Below are 18689 nucleotides of genomic sequence, written 5' to 3' on the forward strand. Positions count from 1 at the left end.
AGAGCGGTCTTAAACTAAATGATGAACAAGCAGCTTTATGGCTTCATTCCCTCCTACCAGCCACGCCTAGCTGTTACTCTTCTACATCCTGTTAACGTCAGTTTCCCTGCAGAGGGAATCTGGACGGCAGCCCTGGATCATGTTTCATGGTTCTGGTTTAAAAGCCCGGCAGACGGGCTCCAGCAGCAATGATGCACCTTTAATAGACCCAGAGCAGAGGTGATGGACCTGAGTTTAAACGCTTCACTTTCAGCCCAGAGGACAGCAGCAGAACCAGAAACCTCTGCAGACGCTTTAAAGGGGAACCCCCCCCCCCCCCCCCCCACCCCACACACACACACACACACGTTGTTTTACCAATAAACTGTTATAATACTGTTTACATATTCTGCTCATTATTTAGATAAATTAGAGCAGATTTCTTAAAGTCCTGCTTTTCTGTCTAAACCGTCAGTGTGGCGCCTCCTAGGGTTAAACGGCGGTATAGCAGTGAATTTCTAACTAGGGTTTGTTTCTGTGGCTGTGACGTACTTCTGACGTAATGACGTCAGTAGCTCTGCCGCGGTGGGGATAAAACCACTGAGCTATTTAATACACTGGAGTGCTGATTTTGCCGAAAAACTGAAGTCACTGGCCGCCATCTTGCTACTCCCTACTCTCCCAGAATCCCACAGGATTTGGTTGCAACAACAAGCAGTTTTCTGGCTGTGTGAAAACGTTTCACAGGTAATTCTACAGTCAGTGGATGTACTAACACTATCAACTACTAGGAAATTAGGTGCTGAAATATTTTACATGTTATTCTTATTAGATATATATATATGTATATATAAGTATGTGTATATGTATATATGTATATATATGTATACACATATGTAAATATGTGTTTTTGTATATTGTTATTTATATATTTATAAATGTTAAACATATATATTTAAATAAATAAAATGCAAAATATTTCAGCACATGACTTTCTCAGTACTTGATATTTTTAGAACATAACATAAAACTATATGGCATTTGACATTTTAAAAGTCTTAAGCCCCCCTGAACATGAGAAAATCCTCGTTATTCGATGCTGTAGCGCACATATTCCCTAGTTACTGGGGGAAATAGGGAGTACCAATATGGCGGCTGGTGGCTTCAAAGCGACTCGTTCTAACAGACGGTGATTAGCACTCCAGTGGATAATAGAGCTCAGTGGATAAAACACACAACTCCATCTTGTGCCTCCATAGCAGCACTGCTGCACTTTTCAGAGCCTCTAGACACTTTTCTTATTAATAAACAACTAAAAACAAATTAACAACTTTTTACGTGTTATTGGTGAATTCACGTGAAATCAACCGGTTGTTCTGCCGTTAGTGTCTAGATGCAGCCGTGGAGGACCTAGTTTAGGTTAGCTTAGCTTAGCTCACTTTAGGTTAGTTTAGGTTAGCTTAGGCTGGTTTAGGTTATTTTAGGCTGGTTTGGATTATCTTAGGCTGGTTTAGGCTGGATGTTTGTGCTCTGCAGCCTCAGAGGCCAGCAGGCAGTGATCCCAGATCATGGAGTCCTCCTGCTGCAAATCAAGCTAACTCCCCCCATGAATCCCAGCATATGTTTTATGCTCCATCATGGAAAGTTACACTTTAAATTAGTGTTGCACCGATAGTGATATCAGTATGGGCCGGGGTTCTGATCCAGCACTAAAATGGTGGCATCGGTATCAGCGAGTAATAAGCACCGATACCATTCTGATGTTTGTATGTCACCTGAACGCAGCCTTCTCTCTACCTGACTACTATTATACATGTTATAATTTCACCAATGTGGCACTATTATGGCCTTTGAGAGCCAAAAGTTTATTCAACTATTGTCACCTATTCCAGGTAGGCAATAAAAAGTTTTACTGCCCTCAGTAGTATGCAGTTCTTCATATATACACACTTTAAGTTCAAACAGATGGTATCAGTATCGGGGCCAAAAAATGGCATCAGCCCAACACTACTTTGAATCAAGATAGTCGTTTAGTAAACTGGTCACACAGAGGCGCTCCAAGCCTGCTCAGAAAGGGGGGGAATCGCCATAGCAACCAGTGACCCATCATTTACTGATCAACGGCGTCTTCATGGCCGCTCACATCATCATCAGGTGAGGATCTGCAGAACCAGCCAAGAGTCTGGACCTTCAAAATAAAGCGTCACGCCTGATGCTCCTCAGAATAAGACGGTGGAGAGATTCCAGAACTGAAGGAGGTCCGGTTAGGTTGGGTTCTATGACAAGAGGTTCTCCTAGAACCTTTCAGGAGAACCTCTCCTGAAAGGTTCTAGAGATGGCAGCGAGCGTCTGCCTGATGAACCCGTTTCACACGAAGACGAAAGGAACCAGACTGCAGCTGCTGGGAGGGTTTATTAAAGAACACAGATCAGATACAGAAACCAGAGATTCAGAGCGGTACCAGAACACAGCATTGGTTCTGAATCCAGAACCGTCCTGAAGGCCTGTCGTTCTCTGCTGCTTCACCGCCTCTTTCCATCCTCAGAGATAAATTAGATTATTTACAGCGTGTGGATCTAAAGTGATGAACAGGGGCGAGGTTCTGTCAGAACCTTCAGAACCTTCAGAACCTTCCAGGCGGACGTTCAGGACGTCTGCCTCACTTCCAGACTTTGACGATGCCGTCCCGGGACGAGGTGACGATGAAGCCCTGCGTGGTCTGGAAGGTGGCGATGTCGGTGATGATGTCATGATGGCCGACAGGAAGCGACTCGAGGCCGCGGCGAGGAGAATCCTCGGCGGCGCCGCTCTTCTGTTTGCTGTGGATCTCCTGCAGAGAGGAGAGGATGGAGACATGAGGGCCGCTGGGTCAGAACCGGGTCAGAACCGGGTCAGAACCGGGTTTGGGTCACAGGAAGTCAGTGCGGTCCTCACAGAGACGCAGAAACACGTGTTTGTGTGTTCCTGCACTGGCAGCTGAGTGGGAACATGTGTTTGGTATTTTACCATCAGAGCGAGGACCTTTGTTCTGGGTGGTTAAACTCAGCGTTTGGGGGGGGGCTAAAACTTTCCTTCCACTGAGCTTTGCTTTAATATCACAGAATTCAGATTCCTACCAGCTTCTCCATCATTTATCTTTCTCTTTAAAATCCAGATGTGCTGAGTTCAGAATATTTTTGAGGATAACTTTATTCAGTTTTAATTTTATTACATTTGGGATCTGCTTCTGATCCATTCTGTGGTCCCTGTAGCAACAAAAATGTGTTTTCAGGGATGAACTCTGGTGATTTGTGATAATCAAAGAAAATGAGCTTAGAGGTACGGAGCTGAAACAGTGGCAGCTTGCAGTGACATTGAAAAGAGATTAAGCATCAAAAAGTTAGACTTTGTAAAGTCAAACATTGCAAAGTAAAAACTTAGGATGATTTTCTCATTTTATGCTGCAGCGTTTATTAAATCAGATGTTTTCCGTGATTCTGCAGCGCTCCTTCAGCTGTGATGTCACTAAACGCTGCTCTGTTTGGCCGTTGGGGGCGGAGCTAAACTGAAGGCCCCTTCATGGACCGTCCGTTTTTCCGGTACTCCTCATCATCTACCTGCTGTCACTGGTTTAGCTCCGTGTCTCTAAGCGTGACCTGACAGGGGGGGGATATTTAGAACCGTAGGGGAGACACTGGACCGGGTCGGTACCGGGTCGGTACCGGGTCCAGTGGCCGGGCTGATTGTGGTACCTGAACCACTTCGGTTCCTTCGATGATCTTGCGGCTGTAGAGGACGGAGGGACAGTGCAGCGAGTCGTGGGCGCCTCCCGCTACGATGTAGGACCTCTCCGGATAGGCCAGGTCCCAGAACCTGAACAGAACCGCCTGTTATGACCGGCTGCGTCTCAGAGGATAATTACTGCAGAGGCTGGAACCAGAGCAGGTTCTGCGGGTCCATAAAGTTCTGATAACATTACTGCCTGCAGCGTTTAAGCAGCAGCAGCTGCAGAACTTCTGGTCTGTTTCCTGTAGAACAGAACCAGCCGGTTCTGGAGCGGCGCTGATTCCTCCCTGCTGGGCGGTACCGGCAGACAGCAGCTGTGGTTCTGGTCCTGCAGACCCTCACCTGATCCTCATGTCGGAGCCGGCCGTCAGCAGCAGCGGGTTCCCGTCCGCCGGGCTGCAGTAGATCCCGTGGACGCTGTGAGGAGACGGCTGCAACAGAACACAGGCTGAGGAACGCTCCAGAACCAGAGCTTCGGCCCGACCCGACTGACCCGACACTCACCTGCATCTCAGAGAGCGGCGGGGCGGAGCTGGCCCACAGGGTGAACTTGCGGTCTCCGGTCTCCATGTCCCAGATGGACACCTCGTTGTTCCCCTGGACGGCTGCAGAGACACAAAGCCACAGCGTCAGGTTCTGCCGCGGAACCTTCCCGCCAGGAACCGGGCCGGTTCTGACCTGCGATCACCGACGACTGGTACAGCGGGTGCATGAGCAGCCGGCGGACCCGGGCCCGGGCCGGGTGGGAGTGGTTGGAGATGGGGAGCTGGAACCGCATGTCCCAGCATGCCATGGTGCCGCTGCTCGTCCCTGCGGGAGAAACAAGGCGCCGTCAGAGATCCGGCCCACAGACCCGGCCCGTCAGGAAGCGGCCCGGTTCTGGAGCGGACCTAGGCAGAGCCAGCACTGGTGCATGTCCACGCTGAAGGAGGTGATGAGGCCGAGCCGCAGGTCGTGGCGCAGCGTCCAGGCGTTGGCGTTGGAGCGCAGGTCCCAGCCCACCAGGCCGCCGTTCACCGTGGCGTAGGCCAGAACCGACTGGGCCCCCGAGTTGAAGTGGTGGATGTCCACCGCGCAGCCGTCCTGCTGCAGGTCCAGAGTCCTGGAACCGGAGAGCAGAACCGGGTCAGCGGGACCGGGACGGCCCGATTTAACCCAACGAGCCGAGAAGGAAGGTTCTGACAGAACGCTCCTCCCAACAGAACCTTCTTGCTAGCGGTCATTGGGGACAGAGCAGCATCTCCTGGTCTGTCCAGCAGGGGGCGCCAGCCTGAGGCCTGGATGCAGGAATTCTACCTTTTCAGGTGAAACTCCACAGGAACATTTCAGACGGAAACAGTTTTAAAGAACTTCTTGATTCTGAGATCGACCAACTCGGAAATACATGCATTAGTGACCATATTTTAAAAAAATGTAGCATTAAGATCGTGATTGTGCCGTTAAAAGTTTTTTTAAGGACCTAAAATTGTCCCTCGGCGACCGCTAGGCTGAAAATCCACACTTTGGGTCGATGACGTAGTTTGTGGGCGTTGCCCAGGCTACGCTACAGAGAGTTCAATGAAGTACACCACCAGAAGTTCAGATGGCGATTCACAAAGTGATGATTTTAGAACGAAAGACAGCGCAAGCGTCTGTTACGACTCGGGTAAGTCTGAGAAAAACATTTTAGTAGAATAAACTGAATGGTTTGCTAATGTATAATTTGAATCGGTGCTCATGATCGCGGTCATGGCTGACCGTTCAGATGTAAACACGGAAACAACTCGTTAAAACTCGATTGTCTGGCATCGTTTATGACGGCTGAAATCCGCCAAAACAGCACAAAAAAAAAAGATGTACATTTAGCACAAACCATAGCATTCATTTCAGCATTTTGTGTTCCCAGAATTTTACTAAATAATCTAGACGTGAGCGGACGGGCATTTATCTGTTTGGGGGGGGGGGGGGGGCGCTCAGCTGCCGATTAAACTGAATGTTACAATCTTGACATGATTATATGAGTTGTTTTACCGAGAAACCGATCAGAAGCGCCGTGAAACCCCGCCTCTCAGGCTGCAGAGAAACACCAGGACTTTTTGGGTTCAGAAATGTGTGTAAGGAGACATTATCCTTGTTGGTTTTTAAGCCATAAGCCACATACTTTTTTTAGCCATGTTTAATCCGTCTATTTGTCTTTGAAAATGCGAGTTTGCAACCAGGAAGTATCTTGTTACCATGTCAACAGATCAAGGCCTATCCACGAATTACGTCATCGGTCATACAACATTTTTTTATGAGCCTTGAGCTAAAAACCTTAAAAATCCACTTTTTCATTGAATTTTTTTATTTATTTTTTTCCCTCAGGTCATAATAATATGTGAACTTTCTAACATTTAGCAACTTTTATGATCTCAGAATCAAGAAGTACTTTAAACTAAGTAACAAGGTTTTCTCAGACGCCCGTCCTGCTGCGCTCGGCCAGCAGGGGGCGCTGCCGTCTTACCGGCTCTGGAACGGCTGCACTTTAGGAGACTTGGGCGGCTTGTTGGCTTCGACGGCGAGCAGCTGGACGGATCCGTTGTCGGACGCCACGGCGAGGTAATGGGAGCCCTGGCAGAAGGTCAGCGTCTTCACGTGGCCGCCGACCCGGGAGTACGTCAGAACCGACCTGCAGGGAAGGTCCGGTTAGCCAGCAGAACCCACAGAGAGCTGGGGGAGGACACTGGGTGGGGTCTGAGCTCTAAAGGTGGTCCACCAGAACCGGGCGGGGCTCACCTGGTGGTGGTGGTCTTGCCCTCCATCTTCTGGCTGTCCCACACCTTCACCGAGCCGTCGTTGGACGCCGTGGCGAAGATGGAGTGTTCATCAGAGACCCGGATCCGGTTCACCGCGGCTTTGTGCTCGTGCAGGTGGGCCACCAGCAGACCCTTGGGATGCCACCCTGCAACAGAGCGCCGGTCAGCCTGCTATTCCCCCCCCCGTGCTCAGGTGTGCTGCCTTACCTGGCGGCGGGGGCCGGCTCTCCCACTCGGCGCTCTCCATCATCTGCTTGGCCATGCGCTCGGCGCTGCACTGCTCCCTCTTCTGCTGCACCAGCTGCTGCAGCTCCGTCCTGCAGGTGTTGATGCGCCGCTGGTAGGCGCCGCCGCCGGCCGCAGACGGCTGGACCGGCGCCGCCGGGGCCGCCGTCGACTTCCGGATCTGGCTGCCGGCGCCGTCTGCGGTCTGACACAGAAAAACGGCGATCAGAGGAGGCAGAACCGAGCCGACTGCAGGTTCCCAGGGAGTCCTGGAGGTTCTGCTGTTCTCTGCTGCCAATGCTCTCCGCTGGAGAACGGCAGGTTCTGCAGCAGAACCCCTGGTGCGGTTCTGACCCGCACAGATTGAGCGGTGGGCTTACCGTGGCGGGCTGCGTGGGCGGTTCCTGAGATCCAAACATGCTCTTCCACTCCTCGTTCATGGCGGCGTCCTGCTTGGTGTGCTTCCTCGCTGCAGAACAAACAGCAGAACCCGCTCAGACCCAACAGAACCACTGCAGTCCAGCACCATTAACGTCCTCATCCACCACAGAACAGGAGGTCAGAACCAGAGCAGCGCCTCCGGGTCAGACGGTTCTGAGGTCCGTTTACCCGGCAGAACCAACAGGACCGTCTCTGGCGGCGTTCTCACCTCTTTTATCGTCAGACTCCATCTTGGGTTTGACCAGGTCCACCTGACGTCCCATGATGCCGAGCGTCCCCAGGTCGATGACCCCCGTCTGCCCCGCCTCTCCCAGGTGTCCCTGGTCCCCCATGTTGGCTTTGGCCTTGTTGGACTTCAGCATGAAGTCCTTCAGCGCCAGCAGCTTGTCCTCCTCGGCCTCCGTCATCCCCTGACCCACACGGAGGAGACCGAAGAGAGAGAGGAGAGAGAGGAGAGAGGAGAGAGAGGAGAGAGAGGAGAGAGAGGAAAGAGAGGAGGAGAGGATGGAGAGGATGGAGGAGAGAGGAGAGAGGAGAGAGAGGAGAGAGGAGAGAGGAGAGAGAGGAGAGAGGAGAGAGAGGAGAGAGAGGAGAGAGAGGAGAGAGAGGAGAGAGGAGAGAGAGGATAGAGGAGACACGGAGTGAATACGTAGAACCATTGCTGCTGTTCCTCAGCAGACCAGGTACCAACTTCATCAGAACCGTTTATCAGCTGGAGACAGAAGCTCAGGGGACGCTGTGTAACTTTCGGCCACCAGGGGGCGACAGACTCGTCACTTCCTGTGTAGAAAGGCTGCAGGAGCTCCATCTGTTAGTGAACTAGATCTACGGGTTAGAAATAAGAACCTCGGCCCTGACACACCGACTGCAGGATGAAAGAAGCAGCAAAGGTTAGCGCTCATGTTTCAGGGGAGCTCACACTGAGCCGAGCCAGCGCTCTGGGTCACATGACCTCTGGGTCACATGACCCATTCAATGACCAAGCCAGACCTCTAGTTACACCAAGTGCGAAATATTGAGCTGAAAAATCGTGTAATTTACCTGAAATGAAGCTAAAATGTGGGTCAGAACTGCTTTAAAGGTTCATTCTGTGAAACTTGGCCAGGATTTGCTTTTTATGTTTAAAACGTCTTTTTTCCTTCAAAAGGTTAAAACTCCTGCGGCCGACTTTAAAAGCAGCTTAACATGCTTTTATCCAGACAAACGTTTAGTTGAATGTTTTACTGTTTGTTTTTTTTAATGTTCTTACTTTCTTTGCTTTCTATCCAACTTATATTTAGACGTATTTTACTGACTCTGTAAAGCATCGTGATTATACATATTTTAAATGTGTGGTTTAGACGGTGACTTTCATGCAGTTGGAGGTCGGTCTGGTTCAGCCATGAGGAAATCTGCCCTCACTGCAATCTGGGGTTTATGCTTCTCCTCGCTTCTATAAACTAATTATTTATTAATACGTAGAAAGAAAACTGCTAAATATCTGTGTTTTAGGCCGACATTATTCCAAAGATGCGACTTTTTTATCTACCTGTCGACTCTTTTCTAAAAGGTTTCTTTAGAACCTAAAGGCAAAAAAGGAAATTTGTTTTAATAAAGTCTCACTGCTCCACATGTAACAATGCATCTAAATCTATGTGCTTTTCAGTTGTTGCTCTAATAACTGCACCTAAAATTGTTCATTTCTGGAAAACATTACAACATTTGTGTTTTTCCTCTTGTAAAAAAAGGGCATGAAGCCAGAAAATATTTTAAAATATGAATGATTTTATGTAAATGGTTAAGTCTGAAGGCAGTGAAAGTGAAAATAAATATTATTTAGATGTCCAACATTTAAATATTAAAACACCAAGTGTGCGTCTAACTCAGAGAACCTGTGTTTCTATGCCAACTCTGCAGGAACTATTGCAGGTTTAATGTTGGTCAATAATGAAATGAGACCCCTGGCAGGTGGAGGTGCCTCAGGTGAAACGTTTGTACCTGGGACAGCAGCTTCTTCAGCAGCTGAGCGATGGCCGGGTCGTCGGGGGGGGGGCACTCCGGGATGGAGCCGCAGCGCTTCTTCTGCCGCAGCAGCAGGTGGCGGAAGAGGCTGCCGATGTCTTTGGAGCGCAGGGCGTAGTCGAAGATGGAGCGGCTGACGGGCTCCTTCAGCACGCTCAGCAGCACCAGCTCCTTGTCGATCTGAGGGGGACGCGGAGGTGAGGGAGGGGCTCCGGAGGAGGGGCGGGGACCGGGAGGCCAGGACTCACCTGGATGATGGGCTGGGTGACGAAGGGGTTCAGGTGAGGCATCAGCTTGCAGTAGACGTCGGCCACGTTGAGGTGCTGCGCCACCACGGTGATGAAGCCCACCGCGCCGTAGCGGATCCACAGGTTGGGGTGACACAGGAAGGGCGCTACGGCGAGCCGAGGGGGACAAGTTAGAGATCCGGGAACGACGACGACGCAACGAAACATTAAAATCTGGCGAGGAGCTGAGAAATGAGGACGAGCGACGTCCTCAGAGAGGAAGCTCAGAGGCTCCAGCCTGGTTCAGGCTGCAGGAGGGCGAGAGAGAGCAACGCGCTGAGCAGCTTACAGCCTCCTGGGTTAACCCTCTGAATGGACCAGGCAGGATTAGGAAATGTTCTGGAGATCTCAGAGATGAGCATCTAGAGACTTAAGATGCTAACGCTAGCTTCCTTTAAACAGGCTCATTACAGTTTCTGCACTAAATCCTCCTCACATAACGAGATTTCTCCTCACCAGTTCCACCTGATTGGAGCTCCTTTCAGAAGGAGCTGTTTGGAAGGTTTTGTCACTTTTATGTTAAGAAGTTGTACCTTCTTCACATAAGCTCCGCGGGGGTTGCTAGGAGACGGCAGAGCCCGCTGATTGTGACGTAATAATCTGGAGGTTTCTGAATCCTCCGACTGAACCGGCTGGAAGCTGATTTAGTGCTTGGACTTCTAGCAGCAGGATAAAAGTGAATTTTTCCTAATAAGCCCGATTTAAACTGTAGATCTGCTGCTGTCTGGCACCGTGGTTCTGCTGACGACCTCCTGGCCACCAGAGGGCGCTGTCATCAACCCCGTAATAACACCAACAGACCAATCAGAACCTGGCGTTAGGCTCTGTTCCAGCAGAAAAGTATTCTGGCAGAAGTTCTGCTGGTCATCCAGTCATAGAACCGTAGTTTCATACGCGGTTTTCTCTGAGTGTGGTTCTGATGGCCGACCGTCTGGATCGGTGGCGGTCTGGTCTTACCAATGTCTGGATCTGTGGCGGTGGCGGTCTGGTCTTACCGATGTCGCTGACGAACTCGTAGATGTGCGGTTTCTGCAGCAGCCCCAGCTGACACATGCAGGTGAGCGCGTTGAGAGCTTTGTAGATGACGAACTCCTCGGTGTCGCTCAGGCCCTGCTGCAGCAGAGGCTTCAGGATGGGGGAGCTCTGCCAGCCCACGTACGCCGCCACGCCTTCAACAGGACACACAGCGACACGCATCAGCTGCCGCTCTGCCGCCGCCCCCCCCCCTACCCCCGTCTGACCCTCACCCACGATGCTGTCGAAGAAGGCGCCGCGCAGGTGCCAGTCGTTCTTGTCGTTCAGGAAGGTGATCATGTGGGACAGCAGAACGTCGTTGGCCTTCTGCCGGCCGAAGAACACGCAGAGCCGCGTGATGCCGTTCTCCATCAGCGTCTGCTTCACGATGTTCTCCGAGTCGCTGAGCAGCGTCACCACCTTCTGCTGCACCATCTCATGCAGCGCCTGCAGCTCTGCGGGTCACAGACACACGGCGGGTCAGCGGGGGTCAGCGGGGGGGGGGGGGGGGGGACGCTCGGCCTCGCGGCGCCGCACCTGAGTCGTAGTTTTCACTGGGGTGGTTGCTCTCCTCCGTCTCCGCTCCGCCCGGATCCTGCTCCGTGTTGGCGTGGTTCTCCTGAACCAGCTCCAGGAAGCGCAGCGCGCTCTCCGCCAGGTGAGCGATGTTCTCTGAGCGCCAAACATGGAGAGACTTTAGTTCCCGGCACAGAACCAGGAGCCCGACAGCTGATTTAAGAGCATTTAAACACAAAGCTTTCACATTTCTGTCTGATTCAACATGTCTGCCTCATTATACTTTGTTCATTTCTGAACGTGTTCATCTGAAGGCGTCAGCGCTGCTCCTGCTCCACCCATCCAGCTGCTCCTCAGGAACATCTGGACAACAGAACGCCCCCTCTGGAGACCACAGACCCTTTAATGCTGGAGTTCCTCCTCCCCCCGTGGGGAACCCTAACCCACAGCTGGAGCTATCTGGACCAGGAACCTGCTGACTCACCTCAGCACTTATTCTCTAGAACAGAGGTGTCAAACTCATTTTGGTTTAGGGGCCACATTCAGCTTAATCTGATCTCAAGAGGGCCACAAAAGTAAACTCATTGCAAGATTAAATAGAACTAATAAATGTGGACTTGTTGATTTTTATATTAAGTTAATTTCACTTTTACACAATATATTATGAATAACCTCAGCGTTTTTAACAATACTTTTACTCAGTTAAACATTTACTTGTGCATTATGCATAAGAACTGATCACAGTGATTATACAATGTTAAAAAACATTTATTCACATTTTTTGGAACTTAAAAACACTGTCCTGCATGACAAAATACATCAAACAGATAAAAATTAAGAAATTATTTGAATTTTTCCACACCTGAAGCTTAATCTGCTAATTAAAACGCAGCGCCCCTTGTGGACAATATAGGAACTGCATATTTTCAATTAAACAAAGTACATGTTTTTTTCAATAATTGTTTTATCATTCTCTTCCTTTTATCTTGTCCACTTGTGAAAGTCAAATCTGATGAGCTCTTTGTGACATCTTATTGCCACATTGCAAGACAGGACACTGGAGAAAAAATAAATAAAAAAAATGTTTTTATATGTTTTTATAATGATAATGCATTTAGCCAAAGGGCCGGACTAAATTGTTCGGCGGGCCGGATCCGGCCCGCGGGCCGTATGTTTGACACCCCTGCTCTAGAACATCTTGCAGGCTGGAGACTAAATGTCTGGCAGATTCTGACCAAAACCAAAGCAGCTTCCTAAGACCCGGTTCTGAACGACGTTCGGCGGGTTCTGACCTGCGTACGCCAGCCTGACGATGGTGGCGTCGTCCTGGGCCAGGTGGGCGACGCCCGGCAGGATGTACTCCGGGTAGATGTTCACGTCGTTCCTCGGCACCTCCTTCACCAGCGCCAGCACCTTGGTCAGGGTCCGGACGGCCTGGGCGCGCACGCGGGGCGCCGGGTCGTTGCAGAAGTGCAGCAGGTACGGCGTGATGCGGTCCAGCAGGATGTCCACGCCGAGCCGCGGCGCCAGGTGCAGGATGAGCTCCAGCGCCGCCAGCTTTGAGTCGCAGGAGTGCAGCGTCTGCAGGCAGGAGGTGATGACAGACGCCAGCACCACGAGGCCCTGCTCCTCCCTGGAGCTCAGCGCCGCCTCAGCGCCGCCCCGGGACGGAGAGGAGGAGCCTGGAGGAGAGACACTGTCAGCAGGAGCAGAGCCACAGCAGTTTCAACCAGAGACAAGCAAACAGGCTCTCACCTCCTCGCAGGTTGAGCAGGATGTTGTCCAGGTCTTTGCGGACCACGAGGACTCGCTCGTCTGCAGACTGGAACGTCTCTTTGGCGAACTGAGCCATGTACGGCTGCAGGAAGGTGTAGAAGATGTCGGGGAACGCTTTCCCTCGCTGCTGCTTCAGGTATTCCTCAGCAGTCAGGCGCTTGTCAGGCTCCCGCTGGACCATCTGGGCCACCTGAAGACAAGGAGATGATGTCAGATCATCAGCCTGCAGGTCCTGAAAGGATCTGAATACGCTGGATGATTAATGAGGCATTAACAAGATATTAATGAGGCATTAACAAGATACTAATGAGGCATTAACGAGATATCAATGAGGCATTAACGAGATATTAATGAGGTATTAACGAGATACTAATGAGGTATTAACGAGATACTAATGAGGTATTAACAATATAATAATGAGGTATTAACAATATATTAATGAGGTATTAACAAGATACTAATGAGGCATTAACGAGATATCAATGAGGCATTAACGAGATATTAATGAGGTACTAACGAGATACTAATGAGGTATTAACGAGATACTAATGAGGTATTAACAATATAATAATGAGGTATTAACAATATATTAATGAGGTATTAACAAGATACTAATGAGGCATTAACGAGATATCAATGAGGCATTAACGAGATATTAATGAGGTACTAACGAGATACTAATGAGGTATTAACGAGATACTAATGAGGTATTAACAATATATTAATGAGGCATTAACAAGATACTAATGAGGTATTAACAAGATACTAATGAGGTATTAACAAGATACTAATGAGGTATTAACGAGATATTAATGAGGTATTAACGAGATACTAATGAGGTATTAACGAGATACTAATGAGGTATTAACAATATATTAATGAGGCATTAACAAGATACTAATGAGGTATTAACAAGATACTAATGAGGTATTAACGAGATACTAACGAGATATCAATTAAATATTAATGAGGTATCAACAATATATTATTGATATATTAACAAAGTATTAAAGAGATACTAATGAGATATTAACGAGGTATCAACTAGATATATATAACTGATGTATTAACGAGATATTAACATTATTGATGTATTAACAAGGTATTAATGATATAGCAAAAATATACTATTGATGTATAACGAGGTATAAACAAGATAAACAATATATTACTGTTGTATTAACGAGAAACTAATGAGATTAACGAGGTAATAAATAGATAACATTTTAATGATGTATCAACGAGGTGAACGTGCTGCATCATCTGCCTCCTGGTGTCTGAAAGGATCCGTTTGTGATCAGTTTGACCTGTTAGAGCTCAATAATAAAACTTTAGATGTGTTTATATGGATTATTGCAGGTTTCCCAGCTTAGCGCTGAGCTCCTCTGGTCTTCATTGGCCTTCAGATCTATGCTCAGATGATTCTCCTCCTTTCTGACCATTTTAAATCACAGCTAAGAACGTTTATATCTCATATTTTTCTGAATATTTCCTTTTTTTAACTTGGTTCTTCTGCATTTTTCTTCAGTTTATTTCGTCTATTTTTCATCATAAACCCGTTTTCAGCCTCTCTACTTTGGTGCAGTTTGATATGAGAGTAAATCTATCCACCTTAAATGACAGACAGAGCTATTTAGGGTCACCAAGCAGAACAAAAAAAGCTTCATTTGCTGCAGAAACAAAGTTTTTAGTCCTAAAACGTTTGTAGAAGAAGCTTCTGCCTCAGATCAAGGCTTTTAGAAACGAATCCAGAAACAGAAAATATCAGAAGCAAATTCCCGGATGTTGCAGAGCTTTGAGGCGCAGAACATTTAATAACGCAGATGTTCCTGCAGACGTTAACCCTGAAACAAGTCGGCCCGTCTGACCCTCCACGTTCATTCCCTCGTTGGATGGTTACCAGCTCTCGGATGCTCTGGTCCTCGATCTTCATGAGGACCTGCTCCGCCTGGAAGTGTCCCTTCCGATAGGCCAGCAGCTGGGACAGGTCGAAGAGAGGGACGCCCTCGGTGAAGAGCTCAGCGATCACGCAGCCTGAAACCCACAAAGCGCCGTTAGTCCCAGCGTTCTGTCTCCAGACTCCATGTTTCCTGCAGGAGGTCCCTACCTGCAGAGAAGATGTCCATGGCCTGCCTCAGCTCTCCTCGGCTCCGCTGGTTGTTGTTGGTCAGGTCCACCAGCGGCGTGTTCTGGTCGCTCTCGGTGGTGAACATGCTGCCGTCCACAAACCTCTCGGGGGCGATGTAGCACGTCCTGCGTCTGGACGTGTCGAAGAAGTAGTTGAAGTCGGCGGGGTTGTCCTCCGGCAGGTAGGTGGGCTTGAAGCTGGCGAAGTCGGTGAGCAGCACCCAGTTCCAGCTGCTCACCATCACGTTCTCCGTTTTGATGTCGCCGTGGCGGACGCCGGCCCGGTGGGCCTGGTCCACGGCGTTGAGCAGCTGGAAGGCGATCCAGCGCTTCTCCACGTTGTTGAGGAACGGCCGCGTGCTGATCCGGTCGTACAGGTTGTCCCGCACGTACTGACGGAACAAGATGGCGGCCTTCTCCGTCAGCGAGGTCTTCTGGAAGGGCAGGCAGTTCTGGCAGGAGTGCAGCCGGATCTTCAGCTCCTCCAGCTCCTGCTTGTAGCTGGTGAGCGGCAGCGACGGGTCCTGGATGGCGAACACCTTGACCACCACCAGCCCCTCGCGGTGTTTGGCCCGCGCCACCTTGAAGAAGCGAGTGCTGCCCAGACTTTTGTCGTACTCGTGGTCGTGGATGTCTGAGAAGTAGCTGTCCACGGAGAGGATCTGCGACGGGGCGATGCCCGCCAGCTGGTTCCCCATCACGCCTCAGCACCGTCTGTGGAAACAGTCACACAGCATCAAGGCTCCTTTCTTAGTAACGCATCTTTTTCCAGGCTCTGATTTAAAATCTGGATGTTTGAGACCAGCGTATGAACTTGAAAGCAACTTGAATTAATAATCCGGTCTGAGCTTTAGTATCGGGCTGCTCTCAGGTATCTAGACCGATCTAGAGACGCTTTATTTCAATTTCTGGAACTCCTTGATGGGTCAAATAGGGACTGAAGTGTCAGACTGACAGCATATTCTCTAAAGCTGACCTGTTATGCTTCCTTTTAAACATTTAGGGCAGGTCTGTGGGCGCAACAAAACACGTTCATTACATGTTTTTCACTAAATCACTCTTAGTGAGAGTTCACCTCCCCAGTTCTGCCTGTTCTCCTTTCAGAACGAGCTGTTTCTAGGGCTTTGTCACTTTTGTGCCAATCAGCTGTAGCTGGCTGCACCCCCGACTCGCGCTTTATACATGTGAAGATGGCTGCAAACAGACGCCCAGAAGGTGAAGAAGTGGAGCCTCCAGCTCAACCAGCAAAGATGCAGCAAGTTTCTGAACGGAGCCTCTGCCTGCAGGGCCGCCTTAGATAAAGATCCAGATTTACGTAGAAAGCATCGTTTCTACAGTGTTAAACTATCCTGTTATATCTTCTCAACCATCTAGAACCATCAGTCTGTGAGTGTAGAGTTTTTATAAAGTGTTGGTTTGCGTAGGATACTTCTAGGAGGCATTCTGGTTGCTTTAGATCGGAGGAATCTGAGAAGAAAAAAAGACGGTAACAGCACTAGCATCCCTATGGGATCGTCAATGCAAATTAGCACCATGCTAACAGTTAGCTGCCTGTGTCTTTTCTGTAGTTAAGTGTGACGGGATTACATGAAAATTTTTCAGCATATTAATACTAGTGTTGTGTATGTGATTTATTCCAATAATAATTCTAACTTTAATGTAAGATGTGATTTTCTTATGTTACAGTTTTAGTTTGCCGGGGTTGCTAGGTGACGTCTGCCGATTGTGACGTAATAATGGGGAGATTTAAAACTACAGCAGGAATAATAAAGAATACTCCATAAGCACACAGCTGCATTAAAAACCATGAACTAATAAAGAACACGTTTTATTAGAGCTATTTTAAATATGAATGCAAGAACACGTTTTATGAAAACTATTTTGATAGAATTTTCCTAATACTGGCATTAAAAATCACAGTGGGAGGTTCAGCGGCGCTCTGCGGCGGGCACTGCTTGCCTGCAGGAAGGAGGCCAGGAACAGGAAGTGTTGTAGGAAAACCTGGAGGGAGGACGTCCAGCAGGTATTTACTCGCAGACTTAACCAGAAGATAAAGAAGAATAAAACAGAAATATCTGCTTCATGGTAGAAACTGCAGAAACATGCAGGATCTCAGATAAAGTAAAAAACCTTGGTGTCATTTTTGACCAAGACATGTAATTTAAATCCCATATTAAACAGGTCTCCAGAGTTTCCTTTATTCACCTCAGGAATATCGCCAAAATTAGAAACATTCTGTCCAGGAGTGATGCTGAAAAACTAGTCCATGCATTTGTTACTTCAAGGCTGGACTATTGTAATTCTTTACTATCAGGAAGTCCACAAAATGCAGCTACAGCCCGATGAGATTGTGGTTTAACACATAGACTGTGACAGAAGTCAGCGTCATCAGTCCAGTCAGTTGTTTCCCCACAGATGTGTGGATCCTAACAACAACAGAACTTTTCTACAGTCAAATATTTTATATTAATGAATTCTTTAAATATTCTGACAAAAGAAATTAGCTTCTCTGTAGATAAATAAACGTGACATATATCACCCTGTGATAAATGAGTCTATATTCTGATTAGTGAAGTACATGAACTTCTTAAGGCAGGCTGTATATCAGATGGTTCTAAGAGGCATATGGTTCTCAGACAGCAGGTTCTCGGTGTTTCCCCCTGTGCTTATCCAGGTTCGGTGGAGCCGTCCTCGGGTTCCTCTCCGGGGAACCAGCTCCTAGCTTTAGCACCACGTTTAAACTCTTTTCATCAAACAAAACTGAATAAATGTTAGTTAACTAACGTTGTGGTGTTTAAAATTGTGACGTTTACCAGTTTAATTTGTGCTGTTTTCGTGTTGCTGCAGATCACGTGATCGCTGTGCTGTTAGCTTGAGCTTGCTAGCATGAGCTAACAGTTTCTCCTCTTGCTAACCGCGGCTAACGGCGTCAACCTGCGGCGCTGAGACTACTTCCCTCCCGCAGGCTTCATCACCTCCAGTCCAGCTCCGGTTAGACTCCAGTAATCATTAAAAACGGGATTATTCCGTAACTCCTTAAAACTGCATCGCATAAGCAACCGAGCCGCCGAGTCCAGCTGTTGTTATGATTCCGGGTCAAGACGGAAACGAGTGACCTGCAGCGCCCTCTGTTGGCCAGTATGTTCAGTGAAAGCCATAAAATGTGATTTTCTTGGGATTACACTGTCTGCCTGAGTATGACAATATGTTATATTTACTGATATGTTTGTATAGTTAAATAAAAATAAAGGTTTGGAAAGATTAGGTCTGGTTGTGTCTGTGCATCAATAAAGCCTATCTTATCTTATCTGTGTGCATTGTGTGCCACTGTCTGTCTCTACAAAAATGTCCTAATGGTAACATATAATGGCAACTCAACTCAACAAATTTAAAGAATATTGATGGATGCAGATCCAGCTGCTGCGTGAAAATCTTAAATGCACCAACTTCCTTTTATCAGACTTGATAACTTCATTCATGATGGATAAATAGTGTAGAATCCTCCTCTATTCATCCCTCATTTTTACCTTTCTGGTCACTCTCAGTTCATTCAAGTCCTTCAGTTCCCATCCATCACAACTAGCGTGCCCCAAGGCTCTGTCCTGGCACCCCTACTTTTCATTATTTAACTTCTTCCCCTTGGCAATATCTTCTAGAAATTTTAAATTAATTAATACTGCTACGCAGATGACACCCCACTGTATTTATCTATTTAGCCAAATTCTACAACCTCCCGACGATGCAAAAATAAAATCTTTGTTCATTACTTACATCTTAAAACTAA

At 48.3% G+C, this 18689-nt stretch overlaps 1 protein-coding gene across 1 annotated transcript; it reads right to left on the minus strand.

Annotated features, from left to right (window-relative positions):
* Nucleotides 1-2372: 2372 nt before the first annotated feature.
* pik3r4 (phosphoinositide-3-kinase, regulatory subunit 4) lies at nucleotides 2373-18017 on the minus strand. Its single transcript, XM_036135604.1, has 21 exons — nucleotides 17719-18017; nucleotides 14886-15619; nucleotides 14679-14812; nucleotides 12758-12968; nucleotides 12295-12684; nucleotides 11024-11158; nucleotides 10720-10941; nucleotides 10468-10641; nucleotides 9434-9579; nucleotides 9162-9365; nucleotides 7393-7594; nucleotides 7124-7212; nucleotides 6726-6948; nucleotides 6499-6664; nucleotides 6227-6391; nucleotides 4635-4846; nucleotides 4423-4554; nucleotides 4249-4349; nucleotides 4087-4175; nucleotides 3711-3831; nucleotides 2373-2809 (listed from the first exon to the last, which is right to left on the minus strand). Exons 2-21 carry the CDS (start codon nucleotides 15601-15603, stop codon nucleotides 2639-2641), a joined length of 4005 nt encoding a protein of 1334 aa, XP_035991497.1. The 5' UTR covers nucleotides 15604-15619; nucleotides 17719-18017; the 3' UTR covers nucleotides 2373-2638.
* Between the last annotated feature and the right edge of the window lie 672 nt (nucleotides 18018-18689).

Source organism: Fundulus heteroclitus, chromosome 3, assembly GCF_011125445.2.
Source record: "Fundulus heteroclitus isolate FHET01 chromosome 3, MU-UCD_Fhet_4.1, whole genome shotgun sequence".
NCBI classification, from domain to species: Eukaryota; Metazoa; Chordata; class Actinopteri; order Cyprinodontiformes; family Fundulidae; genus Fundulus; species Fundulus heteroclitus.